This window comes from Cimex lectularius, unplaced genomic scaffold, assembly GCF_000648675.2.
Source record: "Cimex lectularius strain Harlan isolate CLEC.00 unplaced genomic scaffold, Clec_2.1 scaffold137, whole genome shotgun sequence".
NCBI lineage: Eukaryota > Metazoa > Arthropoda > Insecta > Hemiptera > Cimicidae > Cimex > Cimex lectularius.
In genome coordinates this window covers 196,968-224,820 of record NW_019392687.1, presented here as the reverse complement: position 1 = coordinate 224,820, position 27,853 = coordinate 196,968, and the positions used below count along the sequence as shown (strand labels likewise).

At 34.7% G+C, this 27,853-nt stretch overlaps 3 protein-coding genes across 5 annotated transcripts in view; 2 read left to right on the top strand and 1 right to left on the bottom strand.

Annotated features, from left to right (window-relative positions):
- Positions 1 to 13: 13 nt before the first annotated feature.
- On the bottom strand, positions 14 to 8,484 carry LOC106664859 (C-factor). The gene is made up of 5 exons (XM_014390891.1): positions 8,322 to 8,484; positions 1,759 to 1,810; positions 544 to 734; positions 342 to 482; positions 14 to 286 (listed from the first exon to the last, which is right to left on the bottom strand). The coding sequence occupies exons 1-5, from the start codon at positions 8,439 to 8,441 to the stop codon at positions 62 to 64; spliced, it is 729 nt and encodes a 242-aa protein (XP_014246377.1). The 5' UTR covers positions 8,442 to 8,484; the 3' UTR covers positions 14 to 61.
- Positions 3,395 to 12,925, top strand: LOC106664858 (thioredoxin reductase 1, mitochondrial). Of its 3 annotated transcripts, XM_014390888.2 has the most exons (11): positions 3,395 to 3,553; positions 4,741 to 4,764; positions 4,993 to 5,022; positions 10,075 to 10,289; positions 10,347 to 10,477; positions 10,834 to 11,063; positions 11,134 to 11,351; positions 11,408 to 11,587; positions 11,646 to 11,834; positions 12,382 to 12,551; positions 12,635 to 12,925. In XM_014390888.2, exons 1-11 carry the CDS (start codon positions 3,493 to 3,495, stop codon positions 12,762 to 12,764), a joined length of 1,578 nt encoding a protein of 525 aa, XP_014246374.1. In that variant the 5' UTR covers positions 3,395 to 3,492; the 3' UTR covers positions 12,765 to 12,925. The 3 variants fall into 3 exon arrangements, with proteins under 3 accessions (XP_014246374.1, XP_014246376.1, XP_014246375.1); XM_014390890.2 differs by lacking the exons at positions 3,395 to 3,553; positions 4,741 to 4,764; positions 4,993 to 5,022 and adding an exon at positions 8,175 to 8,297; XM_014390889.2 differs by lacking the exons at positions 3,395 to 3,553; positions 4,741 to 4,764; positions 4,993 to 5,022 and adding an exon at positions 8,453 to 8,720.
- Positions 12,926 to 18,793: 5,868 nt separating this feature from the next.
- The window catches only part of LOC106664862 (sterile alpha and TIR motif-containing protein 1), an 87,143-nt gene continuing 78,083 nt past the window's right edge, over positions 18,794 to 27,853 (top strand). The window contains exon 1 of the mRNA XM_014390897.2: positions 18,794 to 18,938. Within this exon, the coding sequence (XP_014246383.1) occupies positions 18,867 to 18,938 (72 nt within the window). The 5' untranslated portion in view covers positions 18,794 to 18,866. The remainder of the gene's footprint in view (positions 18,939 to 27,853) is intronic.

The following is a 27,853-nucleotide window of genomic DNA, read 5'->3' as shown; positions in this document are numbered from 1 at the left end:
AAATAACACAAGGTGCATTAATAAAAGCTACAAAAACGTACGGTTTATTAAACAAAATATGCTACCAATCCAAGGATTTCCCATCATAATTTAAAAACGTCCCGGTTTGTTCTGGCCTAAGATTGGACACGGTGTCAACTATCTGAACCGTGGACTCTTCGACAGACATGGGCGCCTTTTCTCCTCCCAATTCAGTCCTGACCCAACCTGGGTGGATGCTGACCGCTAAGACGTCATATGGCTTCAGGTCAATGCTTAACGACTTTGTAGCGGCGTTCAGAGCAGCCTGAAAGATTTAACTTATTCAATTGTTTAAATATTTAAATAAGTTAAGATAAAACCTTGCTGCAACGATATGGATAATATCCTCCGGTGTCATTCGCCGAAATGGACCCGAGCACAGAGGTGATGTTGACAACAGCTGCTCCCACTTGTTGATCCTTACAGTTAAGAGCGCCTTGCTTCAACAGTTTCATAAACGCCTGCAACGTTTACAACATCAGGTTTCCTTTTTCTTCAAACCATTGGCCACAGTACGATTACCTTGGCCAGCATAACTGGAGCGACCGTGTTTACTGAATACGCCTCCAGCATAGCTTCGTGCTTGAGATAGCCTATCTTGAGAAACTTGCCTGCTATTCCGGCATTGTTGATAAGCACGTTCAATCCCTCATTGCCGACTATTTCACCAACCTCGTTTGCAAAATTCGGAAATGCTGAGTAATCTGTAACATCTGAATATTGTCTTGTGTCAATTCAAACTGGTTGAATCCAAAAAAATCCGTAATATGAGATTGATTAATATTGACTGGAACTGAAATGATAAATTTTTCTTATTTTTTATTGTCTAGAAGCCGAAGGAGTGGCATCGTCGGCCAATTCCAATAGTCTTAGAACTTGTTACAGCAACATGCTATAAAATTTGAGCTTTATATATATCTTAAGGTACGAAAAACGATATTCCAGTTTGATCAATCAGAAAAAAATCAATGTATCAATGCTACACTTCATACGCATACGTCAGGTTTTAGCAAAACTCAGAACTGTTGGATTTCTCCATGTTACAAGGCCTTCTGCACCTCGACCTTAGTAGATATATTACTGCTCCTCTGTTTTTTATAACTCACAGGCCAGCTTCAGGTTGTAAATCAACCTCGATAGCCTTGCCAGCGGCTCAGTGTGGCTTTTCCTCACCTAGTTGCAATAAACCTTCACTAAAACAATGTGTTCTGCGGTCTTTTCTTCCGGGCGGTATCTACACAGTGTATCTTCTGTCTGTACCCCTATCCGGTGCATGTGCGTAGGCGGTAGACCTGTAGGGAGTCAAACCAAAATCCTGGTTCTTTGTGTTTGCCACATTAACACTTTTATTATTACCAGTCTGTTTTACCATTGTTTGGCTCAGGTAGTCCTCGATTTTTGGACTATTTAACTGAGAATTTTATTAATTTATTTGTTTAAAAAACGCCCAGGGTAAAAATGTATGAACTTTCCGGTTCCATACACCGAAAAAATAGCACGTCTTGCACAACAGAACGGAGTGTTTTCTGGCGACTCGCCACTTTCTGGTCCGGTTTGAATTACTACTGACCATTTTAAACGTTTTAAGTATTGCAGCCCTGTTCAAAAAACGGTGACGTCGGAATGGTTGCACACGTCGGATGGCTGCAATGTTGCATTTTTTAATGCCACCACGGACTATTGTATCCTGGAGTCAATGACATTTATTCAACACATTTCTCAAGTTACGACACTTACCTAGTTTCAAAACATGGACGTTGGAGTGCGCTTTTTCTATCTCCTTCAGCTCCTGAAACAAAATTCATTCGTTTTTGTAACCATGGGCAGAATAGAAAATCATTTTTAACAACCAAACTCATAACCATATTTTAACAGATGAAGTTAAGAATTTTTTTTAACGAGGGTTCGCAACAGCAGAGGTTATATCAACCCTCGGGGTGCAGGTAAACAACAAAACATTTGTAAGTATGTCGGGTTCGAATGCAGGGCCGCTGGATTCGAACCCGGGACCTTTACCTTACAGTGATGACTTACACAATTAAGTAATTAGATGAAACTGGTGATGTTGACAAATTTATATTTCATTTTGTTCTTTCAACTTTGTAATCAACCGCTCGATGAAGTGTAGCGCCTTAAATGCAAAATACGCTTTGATCACCGGCATTCTCTTGACTCATCCTGCTTATTTCCCTAACATCCGCACCATGCGTCTGTGGAACTTCAGCACATAGCCAATTTATGTAAAAATTGCGTCACTCTTGATGTGAAATTTAGATCGTCAGTTTTTCCTAGCCTTGAAACAGAAGAAATGGCATCAAATTCAATCGAAGGCTTGAAAGAAGGGTCAAAGTTGTGATAATAATTATATCTTCAAAAATTAAGTAAATATTTTAATTCAACGTTTCTTAATTATTTCATACAGAAATTCTGAGCTGAGAAAAGGCAAATCCCATTTTTATCAAATGGAAGAATGGTGCTGTAAGATTCACTTTGCCTCACCCAGCTTATAACCCTGACATCACGCCATCTGGCTCAAGGCCGATGGCAGATTTTTTAAAAGTGGCGGTGCTGTTGATGCGAAATTAGAACGTATTGAAACGGAAGAAATGACACAAAATTCAGGCGAAGGCTTGAAAGATGGGTCAAAATGGTGATAATAATGAATTATATCTTCAAAAATAAAATATTCTATATTCAACGTTTCTTAACTGTTTAGTAAAGAAATTCTGAGCAAAGAAAGGGCGAATACTTCTTGTCCCACCCTGCTTATACCCTGATATCACGCCATATGGCTTAAGGCCTTGCGGCCAAAGGCTGAAGCAATTTAGTAGATAATCGAGTTTTGAGGAAAATTGTGAGAATCTATGAAAAATTTGATGGTCATCCAAGGTCATGCTTCTCAGAAGAGAGTAGAATAGCAGATTTGCCCAGATTTTCGTTCGGTGGAATCATGAAGGTGAGATGATATGGTTCTAATTGGCAGGAAATTCGAAAACAAGGTTGATACATAAAAAGGGGTCAACGTACTGCCTCGACCCACTTATACCCTTCATACCGCGTCATCTGACTAATGTGTGATGCATTTTTTTCAAGACATCACTAGGAAAACTGTGAATTCTTATCCCGAAAGGGTAAGCATGGTATAAGTCACATTTTAAATAATGGTTGCAAAGTTAAGATTTCTCATGAAGAGGTGAGAAAATAAACTACAGCATCTTACGATTGACTTAACAAAATTATTCAAATTTACTAGGAATGCTTATTTAGTTTAAAAGTACTTAGTGTAAGAAAAATAAAACCACAGGGTATGAAGATAGAATTATATCAATACAATAATCACAGATGATTTTTTTAGCATCAGCTCTTAATTGTTTGTAACAGTTCAGCTTCGTTTATCCATCGTAGATATTGAACGATTTGAAAGGTATGGAATGCGACAGCTATCATTTTTTGTGAATGGATTCTTAAACGATGTCACACCGGCCGTTGACCAAGCATGAGGTAGTCAGGAATATCACACGCAACACCAATGGTAAGTTTGAACATAAAGCCCCATGTGACGAATACTATACTACAATATTTTCTAAATATTATTGATTATACTTTCCTTGACTTGATAATGCCTCCTCAGTTATATTTTCTGGATTTCACTTTGCCCGAGAATGAAAACATACATAAATCTTCACAGTAACATAAAATGTACTGTTGTTTCCTCTTCTTGGCAGAACCTACATGGGCTAACTTCTGCCATCTCCAACGTATTTATGATGATACTTTCATGACGAAGTCTTTAGACTATGTCTTTGGGAGTTGTTCACCAATTATGAATCTTTTTTATGGGAGTTTGAAATGCTCAGCACTTGTCTTTTTTGTGTTTAAATGATGCTGCCTTCTTGAAGAGCAGTAGGAAAACTATAGCAGAGGTAGATTATTTCCCGAAAATAAAATGTAATGTAAAAGAAGCAGTGTTGGGAGTTGTTTTTTCAACCCTAAATATTTAATGTTTCTAAAAACTTCTAAAATAAGTACCGTAGCGTACAGAAATTTTACAGAAGGGTATTAGTATTGCTGATGACGGCTGAATCTCTTCTGTCCTGGGACTCACATTTCTTTGTGAAGCTATAGTCATGGCATCCCCCGGCCCAATATTATACCCTTTCCAAGTTCCTCTTTAGGATTTCTGAGAGTCATCGAGTTGCTTTTAGGACCCTTCACTAACACGAGCCTATGTGTTACTTAATCATTTAATAAATTTTCTCCGTGAATGACAGCAGTAAGGGGAGTAGGCAAGGTAGGTAAGACTCCTGTGTTAATTTAGGGGACCACTTACACAATTTTTCTAGATGTACCTATGCTGATTGAGGAATTTCCCTGCCCTACAGTCATCCCGCCATTACTTACGACTCTTGTATAAACCATTTTGGGTTTTATACCCTAATGACACACAAGCCAAAAGAAATTAAAAATCCCCAATAATCAACAACTGTATACGCAAGACGTATAAAATAAGTACAAGTGATCACTTTTCACGAATTTCCCAGCATATATTACTAATTTTTAGCCATGACCTAGTTATCAAATTCTTAATAACAATCAAATTTTGAGATAAAAATCAACGTTACGGTGCGAGTGTAAATATGAAGTCAAACATTATTAATTCTTCTGATTAATAACTCTTTCTTTTTTTGTTGCATGAATGGGTTTTCTTCTTTCAATTAGAACTCGATCCAAGAAAACGTTTCAGTAAGTATAAATTATCATACAAGATAAGTAATCTGACGTTAGCTAGTAAAATTGTTGTTTAAACTTTCCACAAATACATTGGTTGGAAACAAACTCAAAATAATCAATATTGCAAAAATAGGTTTTGATGTGAAATTTGGTTGATCGTTTATAAATTTTTTAAATGGTGAACAATTTATTTTAAAAATACTTATACGTTATTTTAAAAATTCTTATTTTTTTCTCTAGGTTCTGTAGTTTCCCAAGGGCAACCACAAGGTAAGATTATGTTTCCATTTATAAAATTAAATTTAGTCGGTAGTTTAGATTTCTATCATAAATTTCTTTAATATTTTATCTTTGTTGTTTTTTTACTGATAACTAGCCTCCATATCAATTTCTTACCTTATATAAAGAAACTCGGTAAAACATTTTCTTCCGTGCAGTATGGACTTAGTCAAATGGCCAAAACGTTTTGGGGTAATAATAAACCATTTTTTGAACTTGAAATACATACTTGTGTATTGGATGGATTTTTGTAGTTTACCGCAACACTCGGAAAATTTAAACAATCACTTGCCTATTTTTTCATATATCGAGTCAAATAATGCATTTTGATGACTTTAGTTAAAAATTTATATAGTTGTCAACCAATTCAGAGCAGTAGGTAATTTTAGGCAAACAAAAATTGATAGTCTAAAAATAACTGAAAAACGTTACATTTTGAGTATGACAAAAGGTTATCGTATTGAAAACAAATATCGAGCTGTTTATAAATTATCTGTATGAAATCCGTCTTTCGATTTTTTTTTTTTTTTTTTTAATTAAGTATCCACCTATATATTTGACTACTGAACCAAGTAGGCCAAAGTAGAGAAATTTCCTTGTGCGGTCTGCGGGTTATCTCATGTCACATTCATTCAGATCCAGCACTGAAGAAGACGAGACTAATAAGACTAACAAACGAGGATAATCCGACAAAAATGATCGGAAACGACCAAACTACAAATTTTTATATCTGTATAAACTACATACAGTAATGAGCTACAATGTAACATAGCATTTTTCATTTAAATTAATAATTTTTTCAACCAATTTAATAATCGTCGCAGCCATTTTAATAATCCATATCATATCAACATATATTAATAATCCCTTCAACTAATTTAATAATTGTCCCTACGGAAATGTATAGTAGGGATAAAACATATACGAGCTATAATGTGCGAAAACCTTTATTTAAATTTTAAAAAAGTAGAATTATTTCATAAAACAATATAAATATTTAAAAAATGGTAACCGGTAACAGCTTACTCTCTTTTGCGATTTTTTTCGTGAGCTGTGTACAAAACTTGATGGGCATTCATTGTGTAACGCATTTCTAGTTATGGACAATGCCAGGATTCATAAACCTGCTAATTAAAGAGATTGTGGAATCAGTTTCTCATATGATTACTTTCCTGGCGCCCTACTCGCCAACTCTAAACCCTGTAGAGTATGCGTTTTCCAAGATTAAGACAGCTGCGAGGACCCTGTCAGCTGAAACCAAAGGAACTCACAATTTAAGTGAAATAATACGCTGCAGTGTCAATTCCATTCGGACTCACCAATTACGTAATGGATGTCCTTTGTTGCCAACGTCTACCGCAGGACTTTTTTTATTTTTTGATGAAATATAAAAATATTTGAAAATTGATAATTTTAACATTGGCATTGGTGTTATGATGTTACATAACACAGGTTGTTTCAAGCCTACAAACTTTTAAAGTTTTACATTTGAAAATAATTTGAGTTACTTTCTTCCACTTTTTAGTTGTGAATGAAAATATCTTCATCCTTAATCGAGCCAGTTCTTTAGATAATTAATTGATTTTCAACAAGAATCGGGATGTTGGAAATTTTGTTTTTTCAAACCATTGTAGACTTAATTGACTAGGATACAATTTTTTATTTATTAATAATTTATTATATCCATCTTGACTATGTATGATTTAAATGTGAAAAGTGTAATACATCCATTTAAACCGATAAAAATAAATAAAATTGTGGAGAGATCTCCAAATATGTTAACGAACTATGGACACAATCGGCTCACAACTATCGATTCTTTGGCGGCAGAATAAGCTAAGGATACCAAAAATCTGTACTTAGACGAAGTTTTAAAGTTTTACAATTGCAAAGAATTTGAGTTGATTTCTTCCGCTTTTTAGTTCTGGTACAAAATAGTTTCATCCTTGATTGAGCCAGTTCTTTAGATAATTTAACCGTTTTTCAACTTTTTTTTACTTCTTTTATTTGTATCTACAACTGTACATGTTTTATATAACAACCAGCAAATTGGGTAATTTGTGTTTGTGGTATTACGGGCGTTGTAGAGAAAGCTACCCACCCATTGGCAGCCACCATGGATTAATGAAATGATATTAATCATTTAAGAGGTCTCTTATCCATATTCTTTCAGACGTTTACGTGGTATTTGTGGGGAATGGAGTAATCGTATTTGTGAGTTAGTGTGATTTTGTAATTTACTATGAAAACGTCTGTAATATGTTTTGATGGATGAAAAAACTGTTGGCATTTGAAGATCTCTGTGAAGTGGGTTATTGTTCACGAAAAAGAGGCAGAAACAATTAGTCTTAAAATTATGGATTAAAAACTTTGTAATCTTTGAATATTGGAATATTTGGCCGATCCATAAACTTGGCACCCGTACGTAGGTTTGTGTGTCTCAAAAGTTTTGATTTTAATGATAATTTTGATTGTCGGTTGGGTAGGTAATAAAGCATTTTAAATATTTGTTGAGTGTTTTTTTTAATGCTTTTCAACAGGAATCGAGTTGTTGGAAGTATTGTTTTTGGAAACCATTGTAGACCTAATCGACGGGATCGAAGTTTTTATTAATTAATTTCTTTCACATATATAAATTAATTAACTTATATTTCTTATTATAAATTTATTATATCCATCTTGACTATGTATGATTTAAATGTAAAAAGTGTATCATATCCATTTAATTTGATAAATAAATAAAATTGCGGAGATATCTCCAAATATGTTAACGAATTATCGACACAATCGATTCACAACTATCGATTATTTGGCGGCAGAATAAGCTACGGATACACAAAACTTTAAAAGCACTTTTAAAGTTTTATTTTTGAAAAGAATTCTTATGAGTTGATTTTTTTCATCTTGGTTTTAGATGTGGTAAAAAATAGTCTCATACTTCAGCTAATAACTGTTTAGTTAATTTAAGCGTATTGCAACACGACTCGAGATTTTTTTTGGAGAGGTCTTATTTTTAGAAACCTTTGGGGACTTACTTAATTGACTATGGTTTAATTTGAATTGGCTTAAATCAACCCACGTGACCTCACGTCGTTTCGTCCTATTGTTCGATAAGAAATCGATTTTCTTCCCTTCCACTAATGGGCCAGTGGGACGGATTCAGATTTCAGACTTCAGTTCAGTTGTACCCGGCAAGGCGTTCATTCGTTATCAGACCCTCGGAGTGTAGAAGGCAATACAGTGCACTATGACAAACGTCAATCAGGGTGAGTAACGTATTATTGACTTACTGTGGCTTCCTCTGGCCTCCTGCATGTTGCGATGACAGTTTTGAACGCTTTTTTCTCCAGGATGGCTTTGACGAGGCCGAGACCAATGCCTCGGTTCGAACCGGTTAACAAGACGTTCATCACGACGCAGTGTCGAACCGAACGTCGTCGTTATATGGGGAACCTGCCCCGTTGAAACCTCCTCGCGTGGAAAGTCGGAAATTTTCAAATTCTGTTACGTAACCTGAACCTGACAGATCTCGTCGGCTTCTCCAGAACTCGGAGCCGTTTATTTCTCGAACCGGTTGAAATGCCGTCTTGACTCAAAGCTCGGTATGTCGCTCGGTTCCTTGACAAGAGCGCTATTCAGCAATTCGGCGAGGAAAATCGCCCGCGGACTCTCCTCGGGCCAGACTGTAGGTAAGACGGACTCTGATTTAATCCATTCTAGCCCGAGTCCGGTTTTCCTCATTTATTCATATCCCGCTCTTAATTTCTTTTTAAACAGATTACATAAACATTAATGAATCTCAATTGCTAGCCGAGTTTAAGATCCTTGGTATGTACTTTTAATTTATCAACTTTATAAACAGTTGATTGTAGCAATTTGACATCTCACATGGTAACGATTCGAACATACATTTGGAAATAATATTTTGAAGTGTCACGATAAGACACTTAAACAGTGAGGTTTTATTATGAATTAACCTATCGCCTGAATCAATACACGTGTAATTTACAACCCAAATTTTTAAGTTTTGCAATCCTGATTTCACTGTTCCATAGTAAAGAATAAAATAATATAAATATTAATAACAGTGAAGACTGTTTGTTTATTAAGGTGTCAACCCCCAAAACTGGTTCTATCTGTCCAGACAGAATTGTACATCCTGTTCCCATTATCAGTATTGATTCTATTTTCGCACTTTACCTTTAAATGGTTAAACGGAAAAAATACATAATTCTGACATTTATGTATTAGATTTGGCGGTTTTGGGCTTCAAGGACAGCCAACTCCTTTGCTGATTTTGTATGTTAGACTGAATTTTACATCTATCCTGGTACGAACCAATATTTTACATTTTTTTACTTTATTCTAAGCAGCGAGATGGTTAAACATTAAAAAGTTGCAAAATGCTGACAGTTAGATTGTAGTTTTGATTATCAAGGTGTGCCAAACTTTATGCCTAACAATAAGTTATTCAATCTGTTCAGACAGAATTGTACACCTACCCTGGTCCTAACAACAAATTTGGCTACAGTTTTGTACGTTGTGGTTAAAAACATAAATAATTGTATAATGCTGACATTTATGTGTATTAGATATGGTGGTTTTGGTTATCAAGATTGCCAACCTTTCATGTGAAACACTGATTCTATCTGTTCAAACAGAATTGAACACCTATCCTATTCCCACAATCAATTTTGATTCCATTTTTGCACTTTTTTTTAAAATGGTTAAACTGAAAAAATACAGTTACAAATACCAGGTGGTTTTGATTATCGAAGGCTGCCAACCTATAGCAGTGATTCTTTCTCAAGGTTCAAACCAAAATTTCAGTTTTTAACAATTCCAATGCATTCTTACAATTTATATAATATATACTACACTGTTGAAATAAAAAAAAAAAATAAATAAATAAATTGCCTAGGTTAATTAACAACCAGTAAAATGATTCCACTCATGAAAAAATATATATCAAAACTTATTGTTGTAAATTTGTTGTATAATATTATTATAAGAAGTAAATGAATGTTAAATGTATGGAAACAGGGTCTCATTATGATCTGATTGTGATTGGTGGTGGATCTGGTGGACTAGCTGCTGCCAAGGAAGCCGTCAACTATGGGAAGAAGGTTGCTGTGCTTGATTATGTGACACCCTCACCTAAAGGAACAACTTGGGGCCTGGGCGGAACTTGCGTCAATGTCGGATGCATCCCCAAGAAATTAATGCACCAGGCGGCTCTGCTCGGCGAAGCAGTCCATGTACATTGACTTGGTGGGAATTGTTTGCAGCAGTACTAAAAAAATTAAAACTTTCAGGATGCCAAAACCTTCGGATGGGAACTTCCAGAGCTGAGCACTGTGAAAATTAATTGGGGAGCCCTTATCCAGTCTGTTCAGAACCATGTGAAAAGCGTAAATTGGGTCACGCGGGTTCTACTCAGAGACAAGTTACTATTTAAATTTTTATTTGTTGGTTTTTTTAAAGACCAGATTAATCATTACAAGTTTACTTGCCGATTTATCAGTTTGATCACCAATGTTCAGAAATTTACAAATTTTTCTTTGGAAATATTTATATTCTTTTGTAATTAATGTACATACAATAATCTTTACAATCAGCAAAATCGCTGAAACCATAAATTGAACCATAATCATTCATCTTTTGGCTTAACTTAGCTTCCATGTAATGCATATCCAGTCAGCATGAACTACTCAATTTTTATTATCCAACTTCCATTTCAACCAAAATGAATCAGACAAGTAATTAGATTCAAAATATTGGTTAATAGTTCAATAATTTTAGGAAAATTGATTATATCAATGCACACGGTCACCTCGCTGATCCTCATACTGTTGTTGCTGTGCTGAAAGATGGATCAGAAAAGGCTTTGAGAGCCGACAACATTGTTATTGCCTGTGGTGGACGACCAAATTACACTGATTTGCCTGGAGCCAAGGAACTGTGTATATCCAGCGATGATCTTTTCTCACTTACCCAACCACCGGGAAATACTCTGATTATCGGTGCTGGTTGTATCCTTTAAATGAATTTGCGGAAAAAAATTACATTCTTGAACTTTATTCCTTAATCCAATCCAATCAGACATTGGACTTGAATGTGCAGGGTTTTTGCAAGGCCTTGGCTATCAGACAACAGTGATGGTCAGGTCAGTCGTCTTACGAGAGTTTGACCAACAAATGGCTTGCCTCATAACTGAAGAGATGGTTGAAAGGGGTGTAAAATTCTTACACAAATGTATTCCTGTATCGTTTTCCCGTAAACCCAGTGGTGAAATTGTAGCAAAATGGAAAGACACCAAGGTATTCAATAAATATGAATCTTGTTTAGCATAATTTAATCGTTATTTTTGAAACAGGACAATTCTGAACACACAGGCGTATTTGATACAGTATTAATGGCTATAGGAAGAAAACCTTTGACCAAGGAGTTAAGAGCTCCGGAAATCGGATTGAACCTTAGCCAATCGGGGAAACTAATTGCAAATCAAGAAAAGACCAATTTCAGCAACATCTTTGCTCTCGGGGATGTCTTGGAAGTTAGTAGTAAGATTTTGCAAATTTTAGCTGTTTGTTAAAATGGTTTTGCTTAAATAGGGTCGACCTGAACTTACACCCGTAGCAATTCAAGCTGGGAAGCTTCTAGCAGCTCGTCTTTATGGAGGCAGTAAAATTCAAATGGATTATGAAAACGTGGCGACTACAGTCTTTACACCCCTTGAATATGGATGTGTTGGCTTGTCTGAAGAGGCGGCTACTAGTAAGTTTGGAAAGGAAAATCTTGAGGTAATTTAAAAAAAAAAAACTATCATTAAATTAGTTTCAACCAATTTGTGAAAGTAAAAAGTAAAAAAAAGTGAAAAATAAGTAAAATTCTATTATATTTTCAAAGAGACTACGGTCATGGGGGCGCTGATTAAAGTGAAACTTTTTGTAGTAATTCTAGGTTGAAAATATTAGACATGTGTCCAAGGGTTTGGACTAAGAAATTTTCTTATCTTTTTTATTAATTAACAAATTTTGAAATTAACTTGTGCTATGAGCAGTGGCAGCTTTGAGAATGCCATTTTTGTACTTTTTACACCCAATTTTTTTTCTTGGCTCTTGGATGGAATTCTTGGACACGAGTCTATTTTTGGACCTAGTACCACTAAGTTTGGTTGAAATTGGTGACCCCACAACTATAGCCTCCCCTCGTTAGATTAAACTTTCATTAAGACAAATATTACTCTAGTATTTTCTCTTTTAATAATAATTTAACCAAAGAAGTATAAACATTTTTTTATATTTTCTATCAATAAAATATTTATAAAATTGATATATTTTTTGACAGATCTATCATGCCTATTACAAACCCTTGGAGTTTTTCATACCTCAACGGAACCCTGCACGTTGTTATTTAAAAGTGATTTGTTTGCTTGAACATGAGCAGAAAGTTATCGGGATGCATTTTTTGGGGCCTCAGGCTGGCGAGGTTATTCAAGGGTTCGCCGCTGCTATGAAGTAATTCTTCCAAATTGAACCTTCTCGAAAATTATAAGCTATGTGTAATTTATTTATTTACAACAAAAATTTTCCTTTTCAAGGTGCGGATTGACATACAGTAAATTAAGCAATACCGTCGGCATTCATCCGACCGTGGCCGAGGAATTCACTAGGGTTTTTATCACCAAGCGATCAGGCATGGATCCGACTCCACAGAGCTGTTGTTCGTAGGCTATGCCGCAGAAATAGTCCAGCCTTTAGGCTTCAGAGCAAAAACAAATCACTCATGAAATTGAAATTAGTGTTAACCAGAGCAACTCGATTTTTATTATTATTATTGATTTTTGTTAATTTTTATTTTACTGCTATTGTATTTTTACATGAACCTGTATAATATATTTACATTAAAAAATATATATTATTTATTTCGGCATGAATAAGGAATTTATAATGAACAGGTTTTTACCAAATCCCAAAGTTTTTTCAAAAACTCAAGTATTATCCTTCAGACCTGAGCATTTCCTCTTCCAGGAGAAAGAATCAAATACCATATAAGCCTTCGCACCAAAGAGGACATATTCTGCAGTCTCTATTAACTTTTTTTAAAATGATTTTTCAAATAACTTGTAGGTTATTTGAACCCTTGGGGTGTCGGTGTTTGTTAAAAAAGCGCATTTGCAAGCATGGTGGGTTTGAATTAATGCTGCTGGATTCAAACTCAGAGGCCCTGTATGCAAGGTTACAGATATCCACTTTACACTCTCAAAAATCTGAACGTGCTGATACGCTGATAAACTGCCTGAAGCCACAATTGTGTTAAAACTAAAAGGTTATCTAGTAATCTATATCTCATGACATTGCACCACAAATTTAAAAAGTTCATCATATTCCGCACTTAGAAATAAAATGTAAAAAATAATAAATTCATATTTGTCGCACGTGCTGCAATTAAGGGTAGATCTCAGGCCGATTCTATTTAAATATGCCCCACAAATACCATGGCCCGTTCTCAAACGCATAACGGTGGTGTTACTTTTTCCTTCAATGACAACCCACGGCTTACTCATCAGTTTGGGAAACAACGATTTGTAATATTTACCGGGCTCAGCCGAGCCGTATGCATCTTGCCACTTCAAAATTAATCTCTGCCTATTTTTGCTCCGAAAGTTGCCCCTCATAAGTGGAGTTTCCAATTGTTTTGCAAGTCCGTATGGCTGCCTTAGCCAACCTGTCTACTTCCTCATTAATCCTAATTCCGGCGTTTCCCTTGACCCAGCTTAGTGATATTTCCTTTTCCTCTTGAGCGAGGCTATGTAGATGTACAATATCTATCAATATGTGCTCATAATTACCAGCCCTTACTTCTACTGCAGATCTTTGCGCAGTCCAGTCTCACAGCATATTCTAAAGCCTTCGATAGTGCTAGCAAGCACAAATTTGATTGTAAGAAGTTCTAGATAGTGTGGTGAATGCGACGATTCAGATTTAGTTATACTTAATGGACGATGTAAAAATGGTCCTGATGGTGCTTTTACATATGTAGGAGCTCAGGGTAGCTCAGTTATCAACTTGTGCTGCGCCTCATGAAATATACTCCCTATTATTCAAGACCTATGTAGGATATGAATTCCCAGTAACATTCTCATTAAATCATTAGAGTTTGATAGAAAAATCATTACCTGGCTTCCAAAAATTAGGCGTGTAGGCAATAAAGCTGCTTATCAAGAAATGTTGGTAAATGAGGTGCAAAAATGTTGAACAATACTCCACTGACATAGACATCTCCTCTGCCATGTTATAGCTAGAAAAATGGCGCGAAAATTGCTTAACCTGTGTAGTAAAAGTTAAGTACGATTATCAAGAAGGCGTACTTCGAAGCAAATAATTGAGTATACAAATTTAATTATTGCAAAACGAACTGAATAGTACCAGAAGCTTTTAGAAAAATTTAAAAAGGTTGTTTGGTAAAGATTTTTGGAATTTTGTGAAAGCCTTTAGAAAATTAGGACATAGAATCGACAGTGAGATCTCGGCAGCCGATTGGGTTGACCACGTTCCCTGAACACTATTCACTGTTATGCCCCGCCATTAATCCCCACTCCCGAATTTGACTGTGATTTTAATTTAGATTAATTGTATTTAATGCTTGGTAAAGCAAAAAACAACGAAGCCCCGGGAATAGAAGAAACGCGCCTTCTGAATATTTGAAACAGCTCCTCCAGGTATTCAATAAAATAATATTTTTCAGGAAATGTTCCTCCTTCTAGTTTCAAGGAATCCATAATTTTTCCCCTATTTAAAAAAGGGTCGACATACGAGGCGAAAAACTACCGTGGATTAAATTGGGCTGGGGCAAAAATAATGTAGGTTTTGAAAAGGCACTTAAAACTATTTTTTAATTTTTATAAGAAAAAGAAAATTTATTCGAAATATTTTCCATCACAGACTATACATCTTTGACGACGTGTAATAAGCGCTTTTATTTCGTTGACATGAAAATCTTTATTTCTACTCACAATTAAGAAATGGAAGATGTTTTCAGCTACCCAGCGTTCTATAAAAATTTTATCCCTCAAGAAGTGATCAAAATGCTTAAAAAAGTGGAAGTCTATAGGCGAGAGGTGGGGTGAATATGGAGGGTGCATTGAGGTTTCTAGAAAGTCGGGTAAGTCCTTAAGTTTCCGCAGGGTTGGCGTTGCGATATGTGTACTGGCGTTATCGTGAAAAAGAATCGGCTAATGCTGGAACGTTGCAGTAATATTTTTCTCCTGTGATAGTTTTACCATAATTTTGGAAATTATAGTGAACAACCTCAGCAACACAAAACTAAACAGTCACCATAATCTTTTTTCGGTGTAGCTTTGGTTTCGAGAAGTGTATTTGCGCTTCATCCTTGTCAAACCACTACCTGTACGCCTCCTGTTATCGTACAGAATCCATTTCTCATCGCACGTGATGATTCGCTCGAGAAATGGATCATTTTGTTGGCGCAACGGAAGAAACGTGCATATTTCAAAGCGTCGATTTCTTTGGGCTTCGGTTAGTTGGTGCGGTACATACTTACCGAGCTTCGTTACTTTACCAATTTGCTTCAGATAACGAACAACGGTTGAGTCGTCAACACTAAGCTCTTCCGCAATTTTGCTTGTTGTCTTGCGTGAATTTTCTTCAATCAACATTTTGAGTTGGTCGCCGTCTACAACGGACAACTATCTCCAACCTTCCCTGTCTTCGAGGTAGAAATCTCCAAGAAGAAATCTCTGAAACCATCAGCTGCACCGTGGATTCGCTAATTCTTCCCTTCCCCCAATCTGATTGACGCACGGTTTGGGCCGCACTTCGCCCAAGTTTAAATTTGTTGAAAATCTTGGTCATATTTAATTTCGAGTGTTCTCCACTCTTATGAAATTCAATATAATCTGTTTTGTATAAAGGTTGACAAAAAAAGTACTTATTATAATCCATAAATTAGATTTTTGAATTTAGCTTTGATTACATGACAAGGGCCTGGGAAAACAAAACAAATTTTCAAAACCTGCATTAATTTTTCACTAAACCAACACTTTTTGAACTGTATAGGCAATCCGTTCTGTGGACTTATTTTAAACAGATTAGAATCGTTTGTCGAATTGCATAAAAGCCTCAAAGAGTGACCAGGCCGGCTGTAGAAAGTGATATTCGACGGTCGATTACATATTTGTTTTGGTTTATGTTATCCAAATGAGATTACATAGAATAGAAAAACACGTTATGCGTTTTTTGTCGATTTAAAAGCTGCTTTTGATATGGTAGATTGGGATGCTTTGTGTAATATACTTAGTATATTGATGACTCATCCAGTTTAAACCTGGTCGGTTGTAAGACCGTCAAACGGTTCTTAATTACAAGGTCTTCATCAAAAGTCAACTTAAATCGTAATTATTTGTAATTAACCTTCGTGGTATTTGTTAATTTAGTTTAATATAATTTTCTGCGATGGTCAATTCAAAAAACAATACAATAGGAATGATTAGAATGATTTTAGTTTGAAACTAACGATTCTTCCAACTGGATTTGTCCGTACGGTAAAATGTACTATAGTTTCTTGTCGAATAATATAATACATATTTAATATGCAAATTTTATGCAATAAGTCGAATCATTCAATTATCGAATTTCCTTCATAAAAACCTAACTTCATTAAGAAAATACCAGATACTGCGCCAATTTGTTCAAAATAAATCGTCCTGCATGATTTATGTTTATAGCCGTAAGTCTTGTCACTGTCAAACCGGGTACTCTGATGAAAAATCTCACAATTTAAAAATGAGTAGTATTGTAAATAAAATAATATGACCACTGAAGATTGTAAGAAACCGAAATGCACTTGATATAAACATAAGGAATAAAACAAAATGATATTAAACTACCAATCTACAGATACTACTACCTCTACTACTACAGATACTACTCCACTCTATTACCTAAGAAGAAATTTCATAAATAAGAGAAACATAAGAAACTGATCATTTTCCTAAATAGGGGTATTAAATACACAATGAATGCAAATAGATCGCAGTGGGGTGTTTTAAAAACCCCGGATGCCAAAAAATCTTAATTATTTTATTTGTACACTTTTGTTCATATTAGCAGATATTACAAATAATGTGATCCCAAAATGTTTTTTCACACGGCCGCAGCCCTATGTCACGAGACAGTCAGTGCTGGCACTGAGTGTCATTAAGGGGCAAGAGGGTCTCGAGGCCATTATTGATTAAGAGTCTACCTTCTTTATTTCTTCTTCAGACTAACCTCGAGCAGTATGGTTAGAATAGGTTGAGAGGTTAGTGTAAAACTTTTGTAATCTGGAACGGATCAGTTCGTTGATAAAATGAATAGTGAGGTCGTTGTGTATAGTGAGGTTAGTGACGTAGTAGGGAGCTTTGACGATTTTCTGAGGACATTTGTTTGGTTGGACGCGCTGGTTATTGTCTTGGCAAAACTCCGCAGTGTCACTAATGACCAAAGTAATCGCAGTGCAAGCTTGTATAAGGTTAATTTAGTATGGACGACACGTATTTCGGTCCTTGAAGTCTTCGTATTTGTCCAAGACTTCCGTTAAGTCCTCTCTTAAGTGAGGATTCCTCGTTAGCCTGCTGTCTAGGTATAGTCCTAAGTATTTGACTTGAATGGAAATCGGTTGTAAACAAACGACTTCATTTTGTCCTGCCAGAACAGAGGTCGTGACGCACCTATGAATGTATGAACATAAAGAACAACACCAGGTGGATACTGTGTGGCATCAGAAATGACAAGCAAGAGTAATGACTTTCATGACTGATGAACCCAGCTTTGTCATTTTTCTGGAGGTAGAGGGGTTTGTCTGATCCGAAAGCAGGAGTACCAGGAGATCAACATCGCCTCCAATGCCCTTATCATGTTCATGTTGACTATTTCTTGAAATAGACTCCGGTATAATTAATGTCAAGATGAATGTTTTCTTCTGTTACAGTTACTGCAGTCAGAAAATATACTACAGTACAGTCAGTATATATATGTAATCTCACAACAGTCAACTTCAACTGTATTTTGGGGTATTTGGGTATTAGACCTATCGAGGTCTTTTTGCGCTCAAATTAAAGCTAAATATTACAACAAACAACTTATAATAAATGACTTTTCTCGTAGGATGAGTACTTTGCCCGATATTAGCCAAGAAACATGATCAAAACTAAAATTTTGCACTTTTTGGGGAAAATTGTCATTTTTTGAAGAGCTGTTTCTCCGAAAGTATCAAACGCGCAGAGCTCATTCTAGACTTGCGTTAATCTATTTAAAAAACTCATAGAATGATTTTTTTGTAGGATGGAGGATGTACGAATTTCACGGTTTTGTCCACTGCACCGTCCGCATACGTCCTTGGTTTATTACTACTGACATAGGTTCTAACAACAAATTAAAAATCAGAACTACCCGACCGTTTGTAAGGTCGGAATGTATAAATTGACGGGCCAAGAAGGAAAGAGAACGTTGACTGTTGCATAGTGACTTGATGGATGATTTCCATGTTTTGAAGACGAGCTCCGTTTCGCACGTTCCCCGTCAACCGGAAGACGTTCTTGCCACGTTTTTCCCCTTTTTGTGTAAAAGCGAGGTCCAAGGACGCAAGTAGGCGTCATTAAGACTCGAAGTACGAGCTTAAACCTCGGCCAAAAGAACGAAGACAGAAGAAGAAGCGAAACGCGTGGGGGAAGCCGCGGATGTGGAGGGAGTGCACATTCTATCGTTCAGTCCCGCGGTCGGTGTGATCATAAGCGGTCATGTAATTTCTTAACCGGCGGTTCATGATCCGACATGCAGGCTACTTGCGAAATCCCGCCCCGGATACCTCGTCAATACAAGAGGACGAACAATTCCTTGCTCAATGTACGTAAACAAAAGAAATCAACTGGAAAGATATTAACAATAAGACAAGAACAAAGTAAACATTTACAAACAAAAACACACACGTTTATATAATTTAGAATGGATATGTAAAACATTCCAAGGTTTAATTTTTTTCAAAAACAAATTTATTCTTCAATCACATCGGAAACAGACGTTTTACATTGTGTAAGTGGAAGGCCCGGCTTGGCAGACCGGGCTAATTTTGGTAGAGGGAAAACTGCCAAAAATAATTGGAGGCGGTTTGTGTTTACATTTCGGATGGGAAATTTCGGATTCTCGGAGTTAGGCAAGGCTAGAATATTGGTAGGAAAAATATCACATTGGCCGGTGCCAAGAAAGGTTTGGCTTTGTGGGTCGCCGCCGACGATAATGGTGCAATTGATTCTTGACGAGATTCTATTTTGATAAGTGGATAATAACAAGCGAGGAAAAAAATTAAACAATCACCCTTCCTAATTACAAACAAACAACACTGTATTTCTCTTTTCACCAAAAGAAGAAAACAGTCGAAAAAAGACTACTAACTAATTCGACATATCATCATATGAATAAAATAATTAAAAACCCATTTCAGAATGAAAATTAATGGAAGTTTTCCCAATTCCAACAGCAATACAAATATTTAATTTAAAAAATCTATTAGTGTTCCAACCTATTATATAAATCCCAGACATAAGAATTGTTTATTTATTTAGCATACATGATATTGCTATTATCATTTTTAAAAATTGATACTGTTGTAGATAGTTTAACAATATCAGGATATTATTTTTTCAACTAGAATTCCAATTAACTGATTTATCCTATATCATCATTGCAGATGTTGTATAATGTTCAATATTGCTTAACTCTCTTTATTACTTGTTTATTAATTTATTTTCTCCTTTTTTTTCAATGCTCTTCGGAGGCTTATAAATGATTTGTAATTGTATTTAAACTTATTTGACGTATCTTTCAAGTTAAACTTATTTCCTTTTAACAGTACGAATTCTTTTAGATTCGATTGATGAATAAGAAAATTTTTTTTCGCGAGTAAGGGAAAATTAATTTTAAAATATAGACAAAATAAAATTTATATATATAGAGAGAGAGGGGAGAGAGAGAGAGAGAGAGAGAGAGAGAGAAACAGAGAGAAACAATCAGAAAAATCCGATAGCCCAATTATACATAGATGGAATAGTTTAAAATGTTCAATGATCAGTAGTAAAGTTATATAAATAATATCAAACTTGACGAAATCGGCATTTATAATAGATTTTTCTGGTGAGGTTGGCTGCTGATAGTCACTAGTCCGTCCAGTCTCGTTGATATTGTAATAGATCCCATATTAATTTAATCATGTGAAAGAATTGAGTTTATCTCTTTGCTGGGTGCTTCTCACCATATCTCTACACTGGTTTACTAGTGGTAGGTAGTAGAATAGAGAGAAAAATGTTGAGCAAGACTAAATGAAAGTAATAAATATATAGCAATGAATATATATGGGTTAAAAAACATAGAACAAGTTAGTAGACTGCTAGAAACTAGGGTGTGGAAAGAGGGAGAGAGAGTGAGGGAGAGAGAGTGAGAGAGACCCTCCGATCTTAAAATCAAATGGCAAATTCAAGGGATTTTTTGACAATGCAGCAGCATTTCTAAGTCATCAAAGTGGCCCAAAACTTCCGAAGCATTCAAAGGCTGTAAAGGTAGCGGGTGCTAATGACTTAACTGCTTGGACTTAGTTTAACATAGATGTGGTCTATCTTTTGACCAAAATTTCTTTTACTCGATACTCGGTTTTCCCTTGATTAGAAAATGACGTACAACGGAATTATCTTTAATTTTTTATAAATATATATATATTCTGAATGGAGTTTAGTATAGTCAATAATATTTTCGAACTATAAAGTCGAGTGATTATCACCTTAATCTCAGCTATCTATAAATAGAGCTTTCAGAACTGTAAATTATTATTAAAATTATACATCTTATTTTTCGTACAAATATGAAAGAGAAATCTTAGAAATTTAGACCAAATCTTATAAAAAATGAAATTAATAAGCAATATAATATGAAATTAAAAATAGCGAAATTATAACATTTTTACCAACCAATCACTCTTAACAAAATTACCAAAAAATCTTAAGAATTTCTCACCAACCTATTGTTAAGTACATAATTATATTTTCAATGCAATGCGTTTCTTTATTAAAATACTAAGTTCTAAGTATTATTAATCTAATTGGTTAAATTATTGTAAACTTTCTCCGTACCCTCTCATAGCTGGACGTCTTCACTTCGGTTCTCTTCACTTTCAAATTCTCATGACGCAATCATAGTAATAATCGTGTTTATGCTCTGAGAAACATTATTAATTTTCTTGGGTAGAATTATGTGTTAAATATATATTTTCTGAGAATGAAAAAGAATCTCGTTATTTTCATTCATATGGTCATATGTCGATGAATGCGATGTGCTAAACCTGTTTCTTGTCTGAATGTTTTTCTTCAACTTTTCGGTTTTTCGACTTTGGTAGTTATAAATTTGTGTGTGTGCATCACCCTGCTTATAACCCTGACAACGACAAAATATGACAGTATACCGAAACGCGATTGACAGATCAAACCACCGTGGTCAGAATTAATTATTATTTGGATTTCTTTATGTTTTGGCATAAGATGACATTGTAACGATTTTTCCAAATTACGTTAAATATAATAAAAATAAACCTTTATTTGTTAAATCTTTGAAGATTGACATTGTTGAACCAGTTGCTCTATCAGATCACGATCAGATTACTTTAAAATAAAGAGGAAACAAAGTAAAAAAATACAATATTGATCATCAGCTTCCAAATGCTTCAAAATGCCTAAGTTTTACGAAGAAAATTAAATGTTTAAATACACAGATAAAGAAGAACAACGTGCCAAAAAAATTGTTGATATGGTTTATTTTTTTACGTCAGCATTATCATTAAGTGTTTTTCCTACTGTGCATAACATGACTATTAAAGTGACATGGAATGATTAAATGTTACGCTTTTTTTGTCGTACTAAATAGACAAAAATGAATCTGCTGCCATAGCGCAAAGTAACAAAATAACACATTTGAACAAATATAATTAATTTTTAGACTATTTAAAGAAAAATGAATACAATATTTTTTTTATTAGTGTGGTAAATAGAAGATATAAGTTGAATTTAAAGGAATTCGAAAATGAATTTTCATGGAAGATAGGTGCTCATGTTGTAAATAACTGAGAAAAAAATCCACATGTGTACAGTTAGTATGTTTTTTTCTAATAAAACAAAGTTCAAGACGAATAGGTCTAGATGAAACATGGATTAAAAAGATTAATCAAAAATATTTACAATATTATACAAACGTAATAATAGATTATTTTTTTATTATAATTATTTTACGTTGTAGTAATTCAGTCGGCAATGTGGTATCTGAGATGATTTGTCTCGCCGACTAAAAATAAGTTCGGTTGGAATGGAGATACGGGAATGTCGGTGAGAGAACGGATAAACATTCTCCGACCCCGGTAGAAGAAACAATTTTTACTTTTTAAATTGAAGGCTGAACGCGAATGAGAATTGTCTCGTCGACATGGAACCGGAAGAATGTGAGAATATGCCATAGTTACATCTTAAGATTTCTTTTTAAAATGATGTAACAGGACATATATCAAAGTTGGAGGTTTGAAAAAGAAAATACATTATTTACAGGAAATGAATAATGTATATTTAAGTATATGATCGATTTATATATTACCTATTTAAACAAATTGTTTCGTTTTATTACATTTGGTCTCAAAGTACTGCGCTATTTTGAAAATAACCAATTTTTTCGTTTTCGTGTAGGTTCTTCCTTAACAAAATACTAGTAGATTATTATTATTTATTTTTTCGGCCAAAGATAGTCAAATTAATTATGCACTTCTAGGATAAGTGGATGTTGAAAAATTCAGGATCCTTTTAGTATCCCCGTTTTGCCTTCTGATTATACGGCAAAAATATTAAAAATAACGTTTTATTTAAAGATGAGATGATGGATCAACCTGCTGTTAAACGACTTGGAAAAAAGGATCTTCGGTGAGGTCACAACAGAACGACAATTCTTTAAGTTTTGGCCGAGCTTTCGACGATTATATCGTCATCATCAGGCCCTATTTATTATAGGAAAGTATCGCAGTTAGAACATATTGTATAATTAAAAAACAAAAATAAAAACAGTTATATATTTCTTACTTTAACTCGATGAAAGAAACTGCATTTCTCAAGATATATTTCAACATTCATCGAGTTAAAGTAAGAAAAATATAATTGTTTTTTAATTGTGTTTTTTAAAATTATACAATATGTCTAACTGCGATATTTTCCTATAATAATTAAGCCCTGATGATGACGATATAATCGTCGTAAGCTGGCAAAAACTTAAAGAATTGTCGTCCTGTTGTGACCTCACCGAAGATCCGTTTTTCCAAAAGCGTTTTATTTGTTGAATTTTATCGAGGATTACTAGGTGCTGAAGCTGTTGTTTAATCCCGTTCTGCATGTACTTGCAATGTTGTCCTTTTATCGTTTATAGAGGTGGGTTCGTTTCGTTGCCTGACCCTGCTTATAACCCTAATAACAAAAGATAACGGTATGCCGAAACGCCTCAGACAGATCAACCCAACCAGATGAGAGAAAATCTATTCATTTCTGTCCTTTTCATTTGGGCCAAATTAATCAAAAATTCTTTGGATTAGCGGATATTGAAATGTTCAGGACCCGGTTAGTCTTGCTGTTTTGCCTTCAGATTATTAAAAATAATAAAAATAACATGTTATTGTTAAATTAATTGAGGATTGTAAGGTGACCTGTTTATTAATCCAGGTTTTGCTACATTCATAGTTTTGGTGTTTTGCCTTTTTTTAATGGTACGTTCGTATGAGCGCTTCACCCTGCTTATAATCCTGACAATGACCGAAATGCCAATTTTGAAGCACAAAACCAATATACTTATATAATAATTAACCAATAATTACTTGGTAGCATGATTTCATTATTTTAATCATTGTATTCACAAATTTTGAGTATGTGATGAGAAAAGCTAAATAAATTGTTTAAAAAAAATGCTTATTGTATTGAATATGACGTGAATAGTCGTAGAATGCGTCATTTTTCAATAGTGGCAAAACGCATCGTAGCATCGTATTTGTAAATAGTTCGACAGTGAATCAGGGCTGACGTCAAGGCAAAGATGAAACTCAGCATAATTCATTCACAAAGGGCGCGGAGGTCAGGCGGACAATTTCGACCCCTGGGCATGAGTCAGTCGACTTGCAAAACTGACAATCTTTCCAAAAGTCCGGATGTTTTTCTTGTCTAAGTCTGCTAGCAGGCACCACAGTGCGATAAACCCGAGAAGGAATGAGATTACTTCAAGGGATAAACTAGAGCACTTGCCTTATGAAGTTCTCGAAAGAAGCGGGATGTTTTCCTCAAAAGGAAACATTTTTTTGTAACTTGTGTTTCGTTTTTTAACATTGGCATATTTAAAGCCCGTTTAATTTAAAATGCGTCTCTATTGTCCAATCAGCAAGTCTATGCGGACCTATTATAAAAAAAGTTGTGCGTTGCGTTGTATTTCTATTTTCATCGTCTATCCTTTCCAGTACAATTTTAAAAGATTAAGAGAGACCTCTATATCTCCATTTTTATTATTTCTTATGAATGTTTGTGTTTGACTTTATGGCATCTTGAAAGAAAGCTGGGATCGGAAAAAATGGACGAATCAGTAAGTTGAGGCTTTAACTTTGCCAGAAAGTTGTTATGCTGAATTTGATCAATTACTCTCTCTAGATCAAGAAAGACCTTAACTTGTTCATTTTATGTTCCTTCAGTGTACTTTTCTCGTTTTCTTTAGGTCTATTTTGCTTCTCCGCATTTTCAAACGATCAGTACGTGAATACCTTCACGTTCCACGTGGATTCTTTCGTAAATTGAGATCTCAAATATCTCGTGAACCGCGGATCGACGTCCTTCCAGGAACGCGCTGACGGAAGCTGCCTGGAGTCGTTAAAATTTTAATTTTATCGTCCTTTCAGAAGATAAGGAGGCCGTTTCATTTTTACGGATAGGCGTTGAAATCCATATCCTATTCGTAACGGTAGTTCCCACTTTACGGCCTTTCGCAGAAGGATATTGAATCCTTCGGCATTTATTTTTATACTCTTCTCATAAAAGGAGCAACTGCATAAAAATTCAAAGGCCTCTTATCCTACAAGACAAAAAGATTTCAGGTACAGCTACAACATAAAACTCTAAAATCCCCACAGCCTTACTATTTGATAGCAATTGTTTTAGTAAGCCTTAAAAAACTCTAAACTTTATGTTGGGCTTTCAAGGCTTTGTTTTTTAATAGCGAGAAAAATTACAAATCTATATCCTTTTTTAAAAAAAATAATTGCAGGCCATAAATTTGCTGCAATAAATTGAAAAAAAAAAAAAAAAATTGGGTTCCAATGCATAAAATATTCACTTTATTTGCTGTGAAACCTCGTTCAAAACTTTGTATTTTGGGTTCATGAATATAACTAAAATGCCAATCCTTCTCCGCAATAAAATTTTGGATTTATTTTCAGATTTTCATTTTGTACCATGCTATGCAATTCATCTAAAATGATCCATACTTTCTGGCATTTGACAAATTTCGCCAGGTATACCTAAAATACAACAAAAAAGATATTCCAACATTTTATGTTTCTCACGATATCTGAATAACTATTTTATGTTTTTTTCAACTAACTACGCTTTTCGTCATAAATCTACTCATAACTCTTGAATTATTCATCTTCGAATAAATAAAAAAAGTTCCTTTAAGAAGGCAACTGGTATTTTCAGTTTAACTTTTGGTAAAAAAACACCATATCTTTCGAAACCTTTATTATTTTTATTGTTGGTTGTTGCCCATATACCGCAGCATGGAATTTTATTTATTAACAGAACGTTTTCGACCTATGGCATGAGTCTTCTTCAGTGTTAATCCAGTGGACTTCCCAACAATGTGTACAACTATCACAAGTCCACTGGATAGAAAAATGTAATTAGCACTGAAGAGAACTCATGTCATAAGGTCGAAAACGTTCTCTTAATAAATAATGTTCCATGCTGCAGTATAGGCTGAACAACCTACAATACGAATAATAAAATTATAAAATAAACAGCAAAAAATTTTAATTATTATTTTAAAAAAATCTTTTAAAAACTCCGAAATTTAAAATTTGAAAAAAAAATATGCAACCTCATTGGAAAAATTTACGGTAGAGCTTCGCAAATTTCTTAATAAATTCTTCGTTTAATAAACCTTCTAGCGGTATACCATTTACTTTAATTACATCGAACCAAATTGCAGAAATTTTATGCTAAATGGGAAAAAAAGGTGACTGTGTTTGGAGTTAATATATTAAAAAATAGGATTTTAACTGATTTGCTGCTATATTCATGTAATTTTATTAAGTCGAACTCCATTGAACCAAGCTCTTTTAAGGTTAGATTTTTATAGTTTTTACCATGTCGATAAATTAAAAAAATTACTATGAATAATAGAATAGTCAGGATCAATGCTACAATAACTTTATCCGTTTTGATTTGAAACATTATTATTTTTGAAAAACATTTGAAAAGAGACTTTGACAATTTTGCAAAAATGTTGTCCTGTGATGAAAACTGAGGCAAATAATGCCGACTATCGTCAGATCAGCAGCGAGGACAGACGGACCACATCGGTTCTGACCCGATTAACTTCAATGACTTCATCTTGCCGACCACCCAGTGTTCAGAAAAATCAGCCAGGGATTTTGATTACCCGGTAGGTTTTGCCATCATCATCCAGCTTCGCTGGAATGTGCTTTCAACGTTATAATTGCAATTTAAAAACGGGTACAATTACGATTCGTACGTACAGGTGGTTTTATGCCTTTTAATCTCACTATTTAGCCCACCTTCATGCCTCGCCTTGGTTATTGTGTGCTTATCTCGGGCGTACAAATAAATCCTTGCAAACGAACAAAGCAATGTTTGCTCTGCCTCTAGTTTATCTTGGCTTTTCTAAACAAAAATATTTAAATATTGCTTGTGTGTTTTTGTCTATTTCAAGAGTGACAAGTAACAGTGGCGACGGTTTAACGATTCTTAAGAAAAATAATGGTTTAAAAATTATTATTAACAAGTGGAAATTGTTTTTTTATAAAACTTTTCTTTACAATGTTGTTTTATCATACGACAATAAATGTTTAAACAAAACCGTGTCCTTCATATTTATAATCTTATACAAAAATTTAATTAAATAAACAGTAGTAGACATAGATGCAGAGTTAGGAGTTTTTCTAAAGACACGTCAATCTCTATGGTAAATTGGCTACATTACAAAATTTAACCTCATAATGATATAAGAGATGATAATATCGTACTTTCGTCCATGTTACGCATGATCAGTGTGAGCCATCGTGTTGAAGTTAGTAATGTAAACGCCAGGATTATAGCGGTGGCATTATAGTGAGGTGACATCAACCTGCATAGCAATTTCTCGTAAAATCATGATCATGGACTTTGGTAGTTCTTCTTGGTGTGGATAGTCAAACGTAAAGGCTCGGGTTCAAGCTATGACGAAAGTATTGTAGAGCGGCTTCGTCTTTTATACTTGTTGACTCCTTTTTGAAATTTAACATCATAAAATCATTATAACAACCCATATTCTAAATTTAATGGTAGGATTTAAGCCGAGGCAAAGGTATTCCGAGATGAAATCAACTTCAATGAAAAATTGGTTACTTTTCGAAAATCATGATCATACCCTATTTTGGTTCATGCTACGTTTAGGCATGATCGGTATGATCCATCATGAGGTTAGTCAACATACCCGCC